This window comes from Eleutherodactylus coqui, chromosome 1 (genome assembly GCF_035609145.1).
Source record: "Eleutherodactylus coqui strain aEleCoq1 chromosome 1, aEleCoq1.hap1, whole genome shotgun sequence".
NCBI lineage: Eukaryota > Metazoa > Chordata > Amphibia > Anura > Eleutherodactylidae > Eleutherodactylus > Eleutherodactylus coqui.
In genome coordinates this window covers 145,162,808-145,176,696 of record NC_089837.1, presented here as the reverse complement: position 1 = coordinate 145,176,696, position 13,889 = coordinate 145,162,808, and the positions used below count along the sequence as shown (strand labels likewise).

The following is a 13,889-nucleotide window of genomic DNA, read 5'->3' as shown; positions in this document are numbered from 1 at the left end:
CTTGAGTGGCGGGTTTCCTACCACCCTGTCGTGCCCACCAGGGCAGGTTTTTTAAAATGGTCTAATCATTGAATTTCAACTAATTTTGCAGTTGCGTCTCAAGAGCCATAACTTTTGCATTTTTCCATTGACATGGCCATATAAGGGCTTGTTTTTTGCGAGTTGTGATTTTTTAAACAGGGGGGAGGAAAAAAAGAAATGGGGAAAAAAGAAAAAAAGGGGCCATGTCATTAAGGGGTTAAATAATGCATTAACTTCCTTCTCTGGGTCATTACGACGCATGGATACCACATGTGTGATTGTATTTTTGATTTTTTACAAAGTAAAGGGAGTCAAGTGTTTTTATTATTTTTTTACTTTTGTTTTTTTCTTACTTTTTTTTATTTTGTCCCTTTAGGGGACTTCCACAGGGACCCATCAGGACCCCTGATCCCATTCCGGGGGTCCGATGGTGACAGCCCTTTACATGCTGCAGTGACAGCCCTTTACATGCTGCAGTCACATAGACTGCAGCATGTAAAGGGTTAACACAGCAGAAATCGGAGGTTTTCTCTGATCTCTGCTGTAAGAGCTGGTACCTAGCTGTCCTCTCACAGCCAAGCACCAAGCTCTCCCTGCCACAGAGACCATCCGCTTGCTTCTGACAAGCCGATGGTCTCTATGGCAACCTGTAAACAAAGCAGGAGGTTGCCGGCATATCGGCAATATCTTCTGCTGGTTTTTCAAAGCCCTTGCTTTGTTCTCTGTGGGACTGTGCAGGCAGAGCACACTGTCACAGCTTGTGGCAGTGTGCTCTGCAGCTTCCATAGTGATACATAGCCCGGAAATCTTCCGGGCTATGTCGCTATGAGCAGTGGAGCTCGTCCCGGAAAATTTCCGGGCGTGCCACTCAAGGGGTTAAATGAGAATCGTCCCATGTAAAAGGGGCAATAAAAGGAGATGTTGGAAGTTCTGTTAAAGGACCAGCTATTGTCGCCGGCAGATGCACAGTGCTTCTTCTCTACTTGGAAGATACATGATATTTAACGCAATGCTCCAAGATGAACAGATTTGATACTTGTAATCCCGTATTACCGTGTTCATAAGTGTAGATTCTGAATTCGCCACTAGAACGAACACATCAGCGTCAAGGCAAAATTTGTCAATCCAGCTGTCTAGTTCTGTAGTCACATCTGTTCCTGGGCTGCAATAAAACAGCACATTCCTTTTAAAAAGCTCTCTATTATATATTTACATATCATTATACATCAAGTCTCATCCCATATATAAAAAGAGTGAACACATGAGAAAATGGGAGATTGCACATTACATGTGGTAACACAACTCCATAGACTGAACGATCAACGCTCCCAGTGTTGTAGGATTAACCTCTGATTATTGTTTGGTTGGCAGGCTTCATAGACTTAGTAGCACTGACACGTTTATTCCACCAACATGTCACATATTACATTAAACTACTGGTGGCTCCTGAAATCCACAGCAGTTTGCCCACCAGTTATATAGAATGAAGCCAGGCTCATGCAAAGGCATTCCAATTGCGGAATCCACAATCAGCGTCCGCCTGGAGGATCCACAGCAAAACGCAGGCATTGAAAAACATCAGCTTTAACTGATGGCAAATCGCTGCAGTCAATTACAGAAAATTCAGGTACACAGGGTCGCTGGCTGGGTTCACAGCCAAAATCCACTGCAGGCCTCCTATGTCCAACTGGCCTAAGGCCTCATGTCCATGGGGTTAAAATCCGCAGCGTTTTTCCTGCACGCGGATCCACGCCCCATAGGGATGCATTGGACACCCGCAGGTAGTTAAATACCTGCGGATGTCATTTTCCCCTTCAGGCGTGAATCCACACGCGGGAAAAAATCCGGACACGCTCCATTTTAGTGCGGGTCTCCCGCAGGCTTCTATTGCAGCCTATGGAAGCCGTCTGGATCCGCGGAACACCCGTATCATAAGTAAAACTCACCTGTCCTGGACGCTGCAGGTCTCCCTTCCTTCCCGGCCGGACCTTCTTTCTTCAGCCCGGCAGATGTGCTCTGCATGCTGGCAGCGTGCCGCGCACATGCGCCGGGCCGAAGGAAGAAGATCCGGCCGGGAAGGAAGGAAGAACCGCAGCGTCCGGAGAGGTGAGTTTATTCTTTTTTGGCCTCATGTCCGTGGGGCAGGAGGGACCTGCTACGGATTCTCCATGAAGAATCCGCGGCGGGCCTGATTTTCCCCGTGGACATGAGGCCTAAGACTAATTACATTTTAGGATACCTTCTCTGCACATCTGCCACATTGCAGCCCCTTCCCCTAGAGAACTATTAGTTTAAGATTTTGGAGGATCTGTGTGTATTTTACAAATCCTTCAACTAAACACATGAATCTAGTAAAAAGTGGTAATAAAAAGTTAAAATCCTGGTACCTTCTAGATGTGCGTTTTAAATGCTTGTACAGCACAATAATAGTGAAAATAAGTTATGTAGCACCACATTTAACCATCAAGCCTCACCTATCTACAAGAACCAAGTCATCTCTGAGAAGTGCACATTTTGCTTTGGGCCAGAAGACATGTACAAGACATCCGGCCTCCAAATCTTTATCCATATGAAGGGCATGAGCCAGCTGATTGACAGTCTGCACAGAGAAAGGACTGTTAGTTCTGTGCACAAAAACTACTACATAACATACATTTAAAGGGGCGCTTTGCTTTGAATAATGCCTTTTTTGTTAGACAGACCCCAGTGGTCAGCTGTAACCTGTTGGGAAGTCCAGCAGCAGCCCTACAATGCACACACAGGGTAAATTAAATGGCACACGGTTCCCATGGCTGATGAATGACTTCAATTTACAAGAAACTGCATGAACTCAGAGTTAATTGTGTCCAGTGTTCCACTAGGGCAGTGTTCCCCAACTCCAGTCCTTAGGGACCGCCAACAGGTCAGGTTTTCAGGATTTCCTCAGTATTGCACAGGTGATGTAATTATTGTCGGTGCCTCAGACATTGCCACAGGTGTTCTTACCATAGGATATCCTGAAAACATGACCTGTTGGTGGTCCCTGAGGACTGAAGTTGGGGACCCCTGCACTAGGGGACCCACTTGTACAATACTTTAGCATTTCCTATTAAGCCCTCATCACAGGTAGGGGAGTGGGAGAGGGGTAAATCAGAGAACAGAGGAAGCCCTCTCCTTCATTGTAGCCATTTATATGACGCTATCAGTCCTGACAGTGGCATCTAAATGGTTAAATGGCTGGGATCGAGTTGAGTTGTCTCCAATCCCGGCTACTGCAGCGAGGTGGCAACTGTGTTTTACAGTTAGATCCTTAGCCTTTTCCATATAATTGCACCTGATGAGAGGAAATAAGGTGCACTTGCACTTTCGCAAGACTTTTTGGAACAGTCTGTTGTGTGTGTCTACATGAGGATCAGCACTTGCCATTTTAACTATTTTACCCAGTTTTGAATTTTTCAGTTTTCCCTGAGCTAATGGTTGGAGACTGCCATTGTGACTCCCATACACAGTACACAGACCATGGGAGATCCTGCTTCCCCATCATTCTGTGGCACACTCTCGTAAACAGCTGCAGCAGCATGGAGGACATTATACAGCAGTACTGAGAAATGTGACTCAGAGTCCAGGACTCAGCAGAGATTTAACACTTCTGGAGCCTTCAGCAGTGACGGTCGCCTGGGGTGCATTCACACAGGCACTGTTTGGAGGTGGCAAAAACCACACTGGCAAAACCATGTGCATTTTTTGCTGATGCAGTTTTCTATACAGCCATGTGAATACACCATTTCTCTAACTGCAGCAGTTCTTTCCTTCTCTTCTCCCCTCTTTAGACATATGGACTGTAGTGTACAGATTTTATCAGTACATTCAAAGTGAATGATCAGTGAGGGGGGCAGTAAAAGAATTGCTGATCAATGGAGAAAATATATAAAAGTTTGTGTTCTATTTACGGTTGGTTTATGGAAAAAACTAAGTTTAGCTACTTTAAAACAAATCAGATTTTTCTCAGCGTAATGTAGTTTCTCATTGTAAACAATCACCTTTACACTCTTCTTCTCCTCAGAGCCTTCTGTCATCAAGTAAGCCTTGTCTCCATCTGTGCCCTCCACACTCAGGAAGCAGTTAGTGGTATGTCCTATACCACTGGGCAAGACCTTGTCCCATAGCATGGCATTTATCACTGAGCTCTTCCCACTGCTCGTTCTGAAATAAGGGATAAAGCAAAACAAATGGTCATATAGTATTGTCACAGCGTCCGATAATACAGAGAAAATTTGTTTGTAGGCACCGTTACACACAATCGTCTCTGCCCACCATAAGATGGAACCTAAAACTGACTATCACCCCAGTGACCATCAGGCCTCATACATATGACCATAATAAAAGGAGTATGGCGCTCTACTGTTTCATTCCAATGTCAAATGTTTTTTTAATAAGAAAATCAAAATGGGGAAGAAGGGAAAAAAAAAAAACACACAAAAGCATTGCTTGCTCTAATTATTGAGGTATTCTTCCCTAGAAGTAATTCTCTGTATAATACACCTTCGGCTTTGTAGTATTAATCTGCAGAGACAACCTGTGCCTTTATATTGGCTTGTGTCTCCAATTTAGCTTATTCCGTAAGGTTCCTATTGTGATTATTTCACTGGGTTCTAAATGGGCGTTATTTAGTGCAACTTCACTACAAAGAAGTTAAAAATGACAGAAATACCTGCCAAAAAATGCCACTTTCATGTGTCTCCGTGACAAGACTTCACCAATTCCAGATAGTTTACTTCTATAACTCTGAATCTGCTTTAGGTCCTCTTCACATGTTATGTTCCTTAATTCTGGATTTCGATGGGTTTCTATGGAAGAGGAAGAAAGTTATAAATGTACACAAACGGCTTAAAACAAAACAAAAAAAAATGCTCTGTCTTATGTGGGACCCTTTTTATTGCAATGGGACCACCGATATTTTCAGTTGGATATGCTGTTAATATTAAGCAACACAGGCAGAGCCATTTAAAATCAAAGGATTAGTCCCTACCCCATGCAAAACTGACCCAATGTGTTATGCCCAATATACGTTCCACGGCTGCTTCACACGGTTGAGAAAAATAGTGCAAGATTTGTGCGCTGGGAGAGTCACAAATATGAACCCCGTTCTTTTGAATGGGGTCATACACATGAGCGATGTTTTCCTCCATGGCACCGCGATGTGGGAAACAAATTGCAGCATGTTCTATCTTTCTTAATGCTCTCGTATCGCAGCGCCCATCTTTTTTAGTGGGGCTGGTGGCAGCATCGCACCGCGTTCTAGGTGTAGGCGATACAAGATCTCCCATTCAAAACAAAGGGAGAAACTCCACAATGCTTCGCCACGGCTATCAGCGGTGGTGGAAGATCACTACACCCCCGAAGTGAGGAGAGGCCGTTTTGCCATAATGCCTTGCATCCGTGGGAAATTCACATGGTGAGGAGCACGATATGCAGTCATGATTAACGGCCCCATATCGCGCTTGTGAGTATGAAGTGAGTATAAAGAGGACAGTGCATTACACAGAGATTTAAGGAGAACCAGAAGGTCCAGTAGGACTTGCACTGGGCAAAGTTTCAGTTTTGCCTGAAGTGTTCCTTTATTTCCAACTAAACGAGCAGTCGACTACATCGTATATCTGTGTTAGGCCTCATTCACACTAGTTTTCATATCCTTTTGCCAAAACCGGGATTAGAGGAACTGTAATTCTTCACTAAGCTACAGATTTCTGAGCCGGACCAGCTCAGAAACGGACACTCTTTACAAAAGAGTGTAAAACAGCAAATTTAAAATGCAAGCAGGTACTACCTGGTGTCTGACAGCACAGCGATTTCCATGAACCACTGTACGTCAGCGCTAAATAGCTGAAAACAAAAATCAAAGGCTTATTTAAAACACAAAAAAACCCCACAAACTAGGACAGATGAATAAGTGATACAAAAAGCAAACAAGAAAAAAAAACAAAAACACATGTAACTTCTTTGTCTTAATTATTCCAACAAAAACAAATGAACTGAGGGAAAAACATGGCAAAAACAAGACCATCACATGTAAAACAAAATGATAGAAAAAGATAGATATATATATTATACATACATATACAACCACACACAGTCAATGCACACAGTAAGCAGTAATGAGGTGCTGGTATTAATACGTGCATGCAAAAACTGAAACATAAAGACATCCCAATGACTACAGGAAGATCGCTTGGGATCCAGAATCGTGGGCATACAGAATATATAAATAGGGCCAATAAAAATGATACCAGAGTAAATAGAACAGCAGCAAGAGGTAAATAAAAGGCAAAATATTCCAGTTAGCAGATACCAGGTACTATTATATGAAAGAAGAAAAGGAAAAAATTAAAAAATTTTAAAAAACACCACCACCTGGAAGACATTTTTTTGTTAATAGAAATAGTAGTAATAATGATGGTGATGTTAACACCAGACCCAGGAAGATTAAACAAGAAAAGGGGATTGGTGGGAAAAGGGACAAAACAGGAGTTGAGAACAAGACCAAAAGAGAGAATGCATTGAGGAAGAAGAGAATGGCCATGATAAAATATCATACTGACTCAATCACCTCATTTAGGGCTTATTCGGGCGACCGAATATCAGCCGATATACGGGGTCCCGAGAGGGAGAAAGAATAATAATAATAATAATAATAATAATAATAATTTGGCACCTGGTGGGTCCCATATAACAATGCTCGAGTCAATGGGGTTCGTTACTCGAATAGAGTCTCGAATTTTACAAAAAGCTCAACTCGAATAACGAGGACCCGAGCATTTGGGTGCTCGCTCATCTCTAATTATGAGCTACAGCAAAGTGTCTAGATACAATGTGTAGAATGAAACCATTTGTTATGTTTGACCTATGTTTATTCGTTCCATTGCCAAACATCAACGAGATCAGCGCCATTTACATGACCTTCACACAGAGACCAATTCAGACATATGTGGTAGAAGAATGATCCTTCATACAATCTTCTATTCCCCATACTGTTTCAGCACTGTCAGCAGCACATTTCCCACTTACATGGGGAGATGTGCTGCTAACAATGAATTTTACTGCCATATAAAAAGATGCTTCCTAGTTTGTTGGGTTATTGGCAACACCTTAACGTCATGTTAATGGTCCTTAAAAGTTGTGATTGCTCATTTGTTGAGTGGTCGGTGGCACATCCACATGGCCCAATGGTCAGCAAATAAGTACTCTTAATCATTGGGCTGTCTAAAAGGCCTTCACAGTATTGGAGGCATCACTTATGCACAAGCAGAAGATGAGGCCATTCATGCTCCTGTGGATAATATGCAACTATGGGAGATGGAACAATACCTCTGCAGCCCCACCTATTGGAAGGTAGCATTTCTGCAAGTCAGACTCCATACACAGACAGCTGTTTTGGGGGGTTTGCCCACTACTGCACACTGATGAAGCGCAAACACCCTGAAACAGCTGTCTGTGTATGGATTCTGGCTTGGCTTTCAATTTCCAGTCATTGTTACAAGGCTTGTATAAAGAGTATAACACTGACTTGCAGAAATGCTGCAGAGGTATTGTCCCATCTCCCTTATTATAAAAAAGCTGCATATGTTAGGCTGATCTATATAGTGTAAAAATATCACACGGAGCATTTATTATTTTTCTACAATTCACAGTCCAAAACAGACAGTAAGAGAATAAAGTAAAAACCTCTCACCTTCTACAAATGTAACGCCATCACTGATGTATCCTACCAGCTGATCGAAGATAGAGGTGATGGCCTTCTTGGCCTGCACAAAGTGCTTTAAAGGAGAGACGCCTTTTTCTTCCATGTCTTCTATACAAAGCAAACAAAGTATTACTGAAGAGTATGACAAAGTTTCACTTTTCTATTGTACATACACGTGCTGGGGATACTTTGACTATTGGAAAACGATAAAAACATTAATCATTAGATTTCCACACATCAGGGTAAACAGCCTTCCAAAAATCATTCAACAGACTGTTAGTGTGGAATTCAGCCGGCTGTGAAACACGACACTGTTTACTGCTTACACAGAGCCCTTCTGTCCTTGAGAATGAAGGTCACACACTGTGCCAGCACTGGTGACAATCCCCAACATCTGCATATTACCAGGCTGGGGGGTCTGAGCACTAGATCTAGACTTCTTCCTACTACTTGCCATCACGGGACAACCCCTTTAAACTAAAACAAATCAAACGTAACCCTGTGATAGAATCATGTAGCATACACGGGTCCGGTGCCCAAGCATGCAGAAAACCTTCAATTGTCCAACCCAATTCATACATGTAAATGCTACAATGTAGTCAACACTTTCATTTCAGATGTCTACAGAGATACGGGGTGGTTAATCACCTGCGCGGGGGATTCCGCTTTCCTGCTACGTTCAGGGAGCAGGAAAGGGGAATTCCCGCGCCAAAACGGCTCCGTAAGGACGGAAGCAAACAGTGCCGGACGGATCTAACTGATCATATTGAGGTCCACCTGCTTTCCGGCTCTTGGACAGAAGGAAAAGCACAGCATGCAGTGCTTCTTCCACTATTTTCAGCCGGTTCTGCAATGGAACCATCAGCTGGAGGCTCCAACGAGGATGTCAGACCAGGGTTTTTTTTTTTTTTTCAACAGTCAGTATTTGGTTCACCAGCCATAAATCACCATTAAGGGCTCCTGCACATGAGCATATGGCCACAGTACTACGCAGACATAAAACACTCTACCAATCTGCCATAGGCTATCATGTAGCCGCACACACACATTGCATGTAATAAAGATCGCAGCATGTTCTACCTTGAAGCATATTACGCACGCGTACAGGCCAAGATAGTGCATGGCGATTTGGCCGTATTTTCACTTACGGAGTAGCTACAGAATTTAATCACAGTACTTTAAGGGTTGACTTTTGCAGTGCGATTCGGCAGCACAAATACACATACTCCGGATTCAGTCTGCAGCGCATCTGTCTGGAAAATATCTACAACATGTGATTTTTTTTTTTAATCCCCTCCACATGGCTTGTACTGTGAATACTGCGGAATTTCTACTGCGATTCCGCAAGTGAAAACTCCACAGCAGATCCTGCATGTGTGAAGGCGGTCTGATGAGATGGTCACACAGCGGAATCTAACGCAGATTCCACCAGTAAAACCGTGACAGATATAGGTGTCTAAAGGCACATCCAGACTTAGTATGGTCAGCGTGCAAAATCTACATATTGAATTCCCAACGTCATTCTGCATGGATCCGAGTGGAGTAGTGACGCGTCGCTGGAACGTGTGGTGGATCAAAAAAAGTCCCGTCATTTGTTGCTTTACCCGCTACAGCTCCAAACTGCCCGTGGAGGTGACATCACCACAAGAGCGGTGGATTACAACCTTCATGAAACGGATTTCAGTAGTCCAGCAGCTGCACACAAGCCCACGATCCCCATGTACGGTGCCAAGTGTTGGGTAGAGAGGTGTAAAGCACACGGCCACTGCAGCAGTGGGACGTTCTCTGGAGCGACGGCTCATATCTCACCATCTGGCAGACTAATGGAAGAATCTGGATTGGTGAATGGCCGCAGAATTGTATCAGCATGCATAGTACTCGTGGGATAATGCTGTGGAGCACTTTCATGGTTTGCTCTATGAGAGTGTTCTAACGACTCTCCAGGCCTGAAGAAACAAAGATGGCCACACCAGCTTCTCTGACTACCTGTTGTACACCGTGTACTAGTATGCATCATTAATTTAACCCCTTCGTGACCGTATTACACCTTTTTACTGACCTCACTGATGGGCTTTTAAAGCCCACATATGTGTTTTTAAGGCAATGGCTTAGCTGACTACTGACAGCCAGGCTCCTGCCCTAACAGCCAGGAAAGGAGAAACCTCAGATCCTGCAATTTAACCCCTTACATGCCACAATCAATAGCAAATGCAGCATGTAAGCAGATGACAGGGGGCTGTTTGTGTGAGCCACTGCCACCCAATAGAGCGATTGCAAGGTACCAATGGGTTTTCATAGCAGCCAAAAGCCCAACAAAGGCCTCCATGTGTACCAATTAACTCAGCTCACTGTATCCTGTATCCAGCAGAGCCTTATAGGCTGCTGTCATGCAGTGTACTATTCTGGCGATTGCATCTTTAAGGCCCTTTGAGGGGCTTTAAAAAATAAAAAAAAAGGGTCAAAAAGTTCAATAAAGAAAAAAAAAACTACACATTTTTCCCCCCACACAAAAATGGATAATACACCCCAAAAAGATTTAAAAAAGCAGTACATAACAGGCATTACCGCATTCAAAAACTACCGAATCAATGAAAATATTTTGTTCTCTGACATGGTGGACGGCGTAAGAATAAGTAATGCCAGAAGTGCTTTCCTTTTTTTGCTCCCCAAAAAATGCAATAAAAAGCCACATGTATCTCAAAATGGTACCATTAAAAACTGCAACTCTTCCCACAAAAATCAAGACCTCACAGAGCTCCGCTGCCAGAGCAATTAAAACATTATGGGTCTTTAAAGTGAAGATGCAGAGTCAAATTTTTTTTTTCTTCAAAAAAAAAAAAAAGTGAAAGAATTCTTGAAAAGTCATAAAAAGTCTATAAACTTGTTATGAGCAGTAATCGTGCTGATACGGGTAAGGGTGAATGCAGACGGCCAGGTCAGATCCCGCTAAGAGAATTCTCCTGCAGTGACCACCACAGCTCATCTCCTCCAGTGTCCTCTCTCTGCTCTGTGATGTGCCAGCTGGCACACAGCCACACATGCGGAGAGCAGAGCCGGCGCATCAGTGGTGACGTTTCTGTGCGGACCTCTGCGAGGCTCGCACAGAAATAGGACATGCCGTGATTTGTTTACCTGCGAGTTTTCACGCAGTCAAATCGAGGTTGTCTCCATAGGATTGCATAAACCAATGCAATCCTATGGCAGCATGCACTGATGGAAATTCTGCGGTAAATCTCGCCACGGAATTTCCGCCCGTGTGCATTCACCTCAAGCGTGGTTTCACATCTGCGCTTGAGATTCTGCTTTCCTGCTCCGTAATGTTATGATGGAAAAAGGTCCACATACTGCCTGCCATACTTTGTACAGATGCAGCAAATGTAATCATAACACACAAAGTGTCAAACTAAATTCAACTATAAGAGCTCCTGTCTTCGGACGTAGCGATATCCTGCAGCAGATCGCCGCCGCGGGAGCAGGGGAGAGCTGACGGCTCTCCGTGCTGAGCCTATCTGACAGATAGGCTCGCCGCAGAGAATCGCAGCAAGCTGCAATTTAAATTCCGCGTGCGGAAAATTGCTATGATAGTAAGTCTATGGAAAGCGTTCACTGCGTTCCCCACGACTAGATTATCGCCGTGAGGAACGCAGTGAAAATTCGTCTATTGGACAGGAGGCCTAATGCTGCAATCTGACTTATCACGGTGAGCCAATCATGTTAATAATTGCTACATGTGTACCTTGAGTTTCAGAAAATGTTTAACCTTCAGAGGGTGCCCTCTAGTGCAGGGGTTAGGAACAGAAATGAAGCATCTGCAAAGCTCGTTAACAATCCTTGTACACTGTAAGAAATAAGGTTCAAATGTAAAGGGAACGAGAAATGAAGGGGTGGCGGCGATCTAATGGATGGTAGAAACCACTACAAAAGCTCAACCAGCTGAGGGGAAACCGGTGATTTGTGCAGATTGTAAAGCAACAAGATGAAACAGAGAACAGCATTGCTGTGCCTAATTTTCTGGGTGGAAGGCTCGGGACAGAAAAGCCCAAGAGAAGTTGTTGCTTATGAAATAAGGTGATAAGTTTTGGAGGTGGTGAACTGTCTGTAGCCATCGAGTAACAGACAAGAGCATATATGTTGTGGACCGCTGGAATTTATGACCAAACTAGATATGACACATCTTAATGTATCTTGCTGGTCCTTGCAACCCATACATGTTAATTGTGTATGGGCTGTGGGTTGGACGGCTCCATTAAAGGGGTTGTCTCGAGGAAGCAGTGAATTTTTTTTTTTGCCCAGTCCCCCTAATTAAGCATACATAACTAAGCCCCCCTGTAAATGACTTTTCTAGCTGGTTCGTACTTACCGTTCCAGCGTTTCAGCAACTTATAAAAGTCTCCCCAAGATGGCCGCCGGCTCTTTCCCCTTCGCTTGCTGCAGCCCGACGTGCGCGCTCCCAAGACGCTGCCAGCTGTGTCTCCATGGCAACCAGACGCCCCGCAGCCGCCGACCGGACCCACCGCAGCCGCCGACCAGTCACCCACCGCCAGGCAGCAGGTAACCGGCGCTAGCCCCCGCCTCCCCAGCGCTACGCTCCCGGCTCCCCAGCGCTAGACCCTGACAACAGACGAAGGCCCCGGAGCCCAGCGCTAGGCCCCGGAGCCCAGCGCTAGGCCCCGGAGCCCAGCGCTAGGCCCCGGAGCCCAGCGCTAGGCCCCGGAGCCCAGCGCTGTGGCCCGGGACCTTCACCTGTTAGTCAAGATCACCCCCCGACCCATCACTTACCTGGGCGGCTTCTCGGGGCTGCTGGGCTGGGCTTCTCCGCTGGGCAGCTCCAGTTTCTGCACCTTCCTCTAACAGAGGAAGGTACAGAATGGCCGCTCCAGCGCGCTCCCGAGCAGTGACAGCTCGTCTGCGCATGCGCAGAAGAGCTGTAGCGGGGAGCACACTGAAGCGGCTCGTGCTGGAAGGAGAAGACCGGACTGCGCAAGCGCGTCTAAAAAAGCAAGCTGCCAGCGAATTTAGACGGAACCATGGAGACGAGGACGCTAGCAACGGAGCAGGTAAGTGAATAACTTCTGTATGGCTCATATTTAATGCACGATGTATATTACAAAGTGCATTAATATGGCCATACGGAAGTGCTTAACCCCACTTGGTTTCGCGAGACAACCCCTTTAACTTCAATGGAAGCCGACCGCACAGATTCAGCAGCAAAATAGAGCATGCTGGGACTTTTCTTCCACTTGCGGAATATGAGATTCGTATCCACAAGTGGGGAAGGAAGGAGGAAAAAGAATTCATAAGAACATGCCTTTCAAAGCTCGCGTTTTACCGCCGATCATCCGCAATTCAAGTCTGGTCGCTAGAGCATCATTTCTTTATGTTAACCATAAAAAGGTGATTAATGCACAAGATTTGGTTTTTTCCTGAGAATAACCTCACTTCTCCTCTACACACCATGCTTGTGCTCCACACCACAAACACTTCTTACACACATGACAAGACCGAACATACGGAGCCTGTAGAGCGCAGAACACCGCATGATGCCTCCGTATGGGCACAGTGCAGGCGACTCAGATACACCAAGGGCATTGTTTACCCGTTTTTTCCATCTCTGCCTTCCAAAAGCCATTACTTTTTTATGTTTCCATTGTTCTGGCGGGACAAGTTGTGTTATTTATGGGCTTGATTTAATATACAATATAATGTACTGAGAGATCTTTACACGGGTTTGGGTGGTGGAGAAATGCAAACACACAGCTGAGCTATCTAGGAGGGGTTTCATCTCTACAGCATGGTAAAGGTGATACGCTCACGTTATCCCGTGGGGCCGTACGGTTACGCCAATACCATAGTTATATCTGTTTCTGTACTACTAGAAAAAAAAAAAAAAAATCACAGATCCAAATTTTATTTTTTTGGTTTGTTTTCAACAGAACACTTGAGTGCAACGTGAGGTTTCCCAAGGATTGTTACTTTACTGAAGTGGTGGGAGGCGGTTTTTGCCCCCTTCCCAAAAATAAAAAAAATAAAACTTACAGAGCTGTGAAAATGCACACTGGAAGTCACAGTGGTATGTAAATCTATATATAGAATTTTTGAATCCCCTTCACAGATATAGATATAAAATGTATAAACTTTATTAAATTAT

The 13,889-nt window shown here is 44.6% G+C and overlaps 1 protein-coding gene across 4 annotated transcripts in view; it reads right to left on the bottom strand.

Annotated features, from left to right (window-relative positions):
- Positions 1-13,889, bottom strand: part of MFN1 (mitofusin 1) — a 38,116-nt gene that overhangs the window by 21,779 nt on the left and 2,448 nt on the right. The window contains exons 1-6 of one of the 4 annotated variants that reach the window (XM_066601441.1): positions 11,478-11,579; positions 7,730-7,849; positions 4,712-4,847; positions 4,041-4,203; positions 2,496-2,620; positions 1,075-1,183 (exon numbers count right to left, since the gene is read on the bottom strand). In XM_066601441.1, the coding sequence (XP_066457538.1) occupies positions 1,075-1,183; positions 2,496-2,620; positions 4,041-4,203; positions 4,712-4,847; positions 7,730-7,844 (648 nt within the window). In that variant the 5' untranslated portion in view covers positions 7,845-7,849; positions 11,478-11,579. Of the gene's footprint in view, positions 1-1,074; positions 1,184-2,495; positions 2,621-4,040; positions 4,204-4,711; positions 4,848-7,729; positions 7,850-11,477; positions 11,580-13,889 lie in introns of those variants that run through there. The other 3 variants (XM_066601463.1, XM_066601430.1, XM_066601452.1) reach the window with 3 other exon arrangements.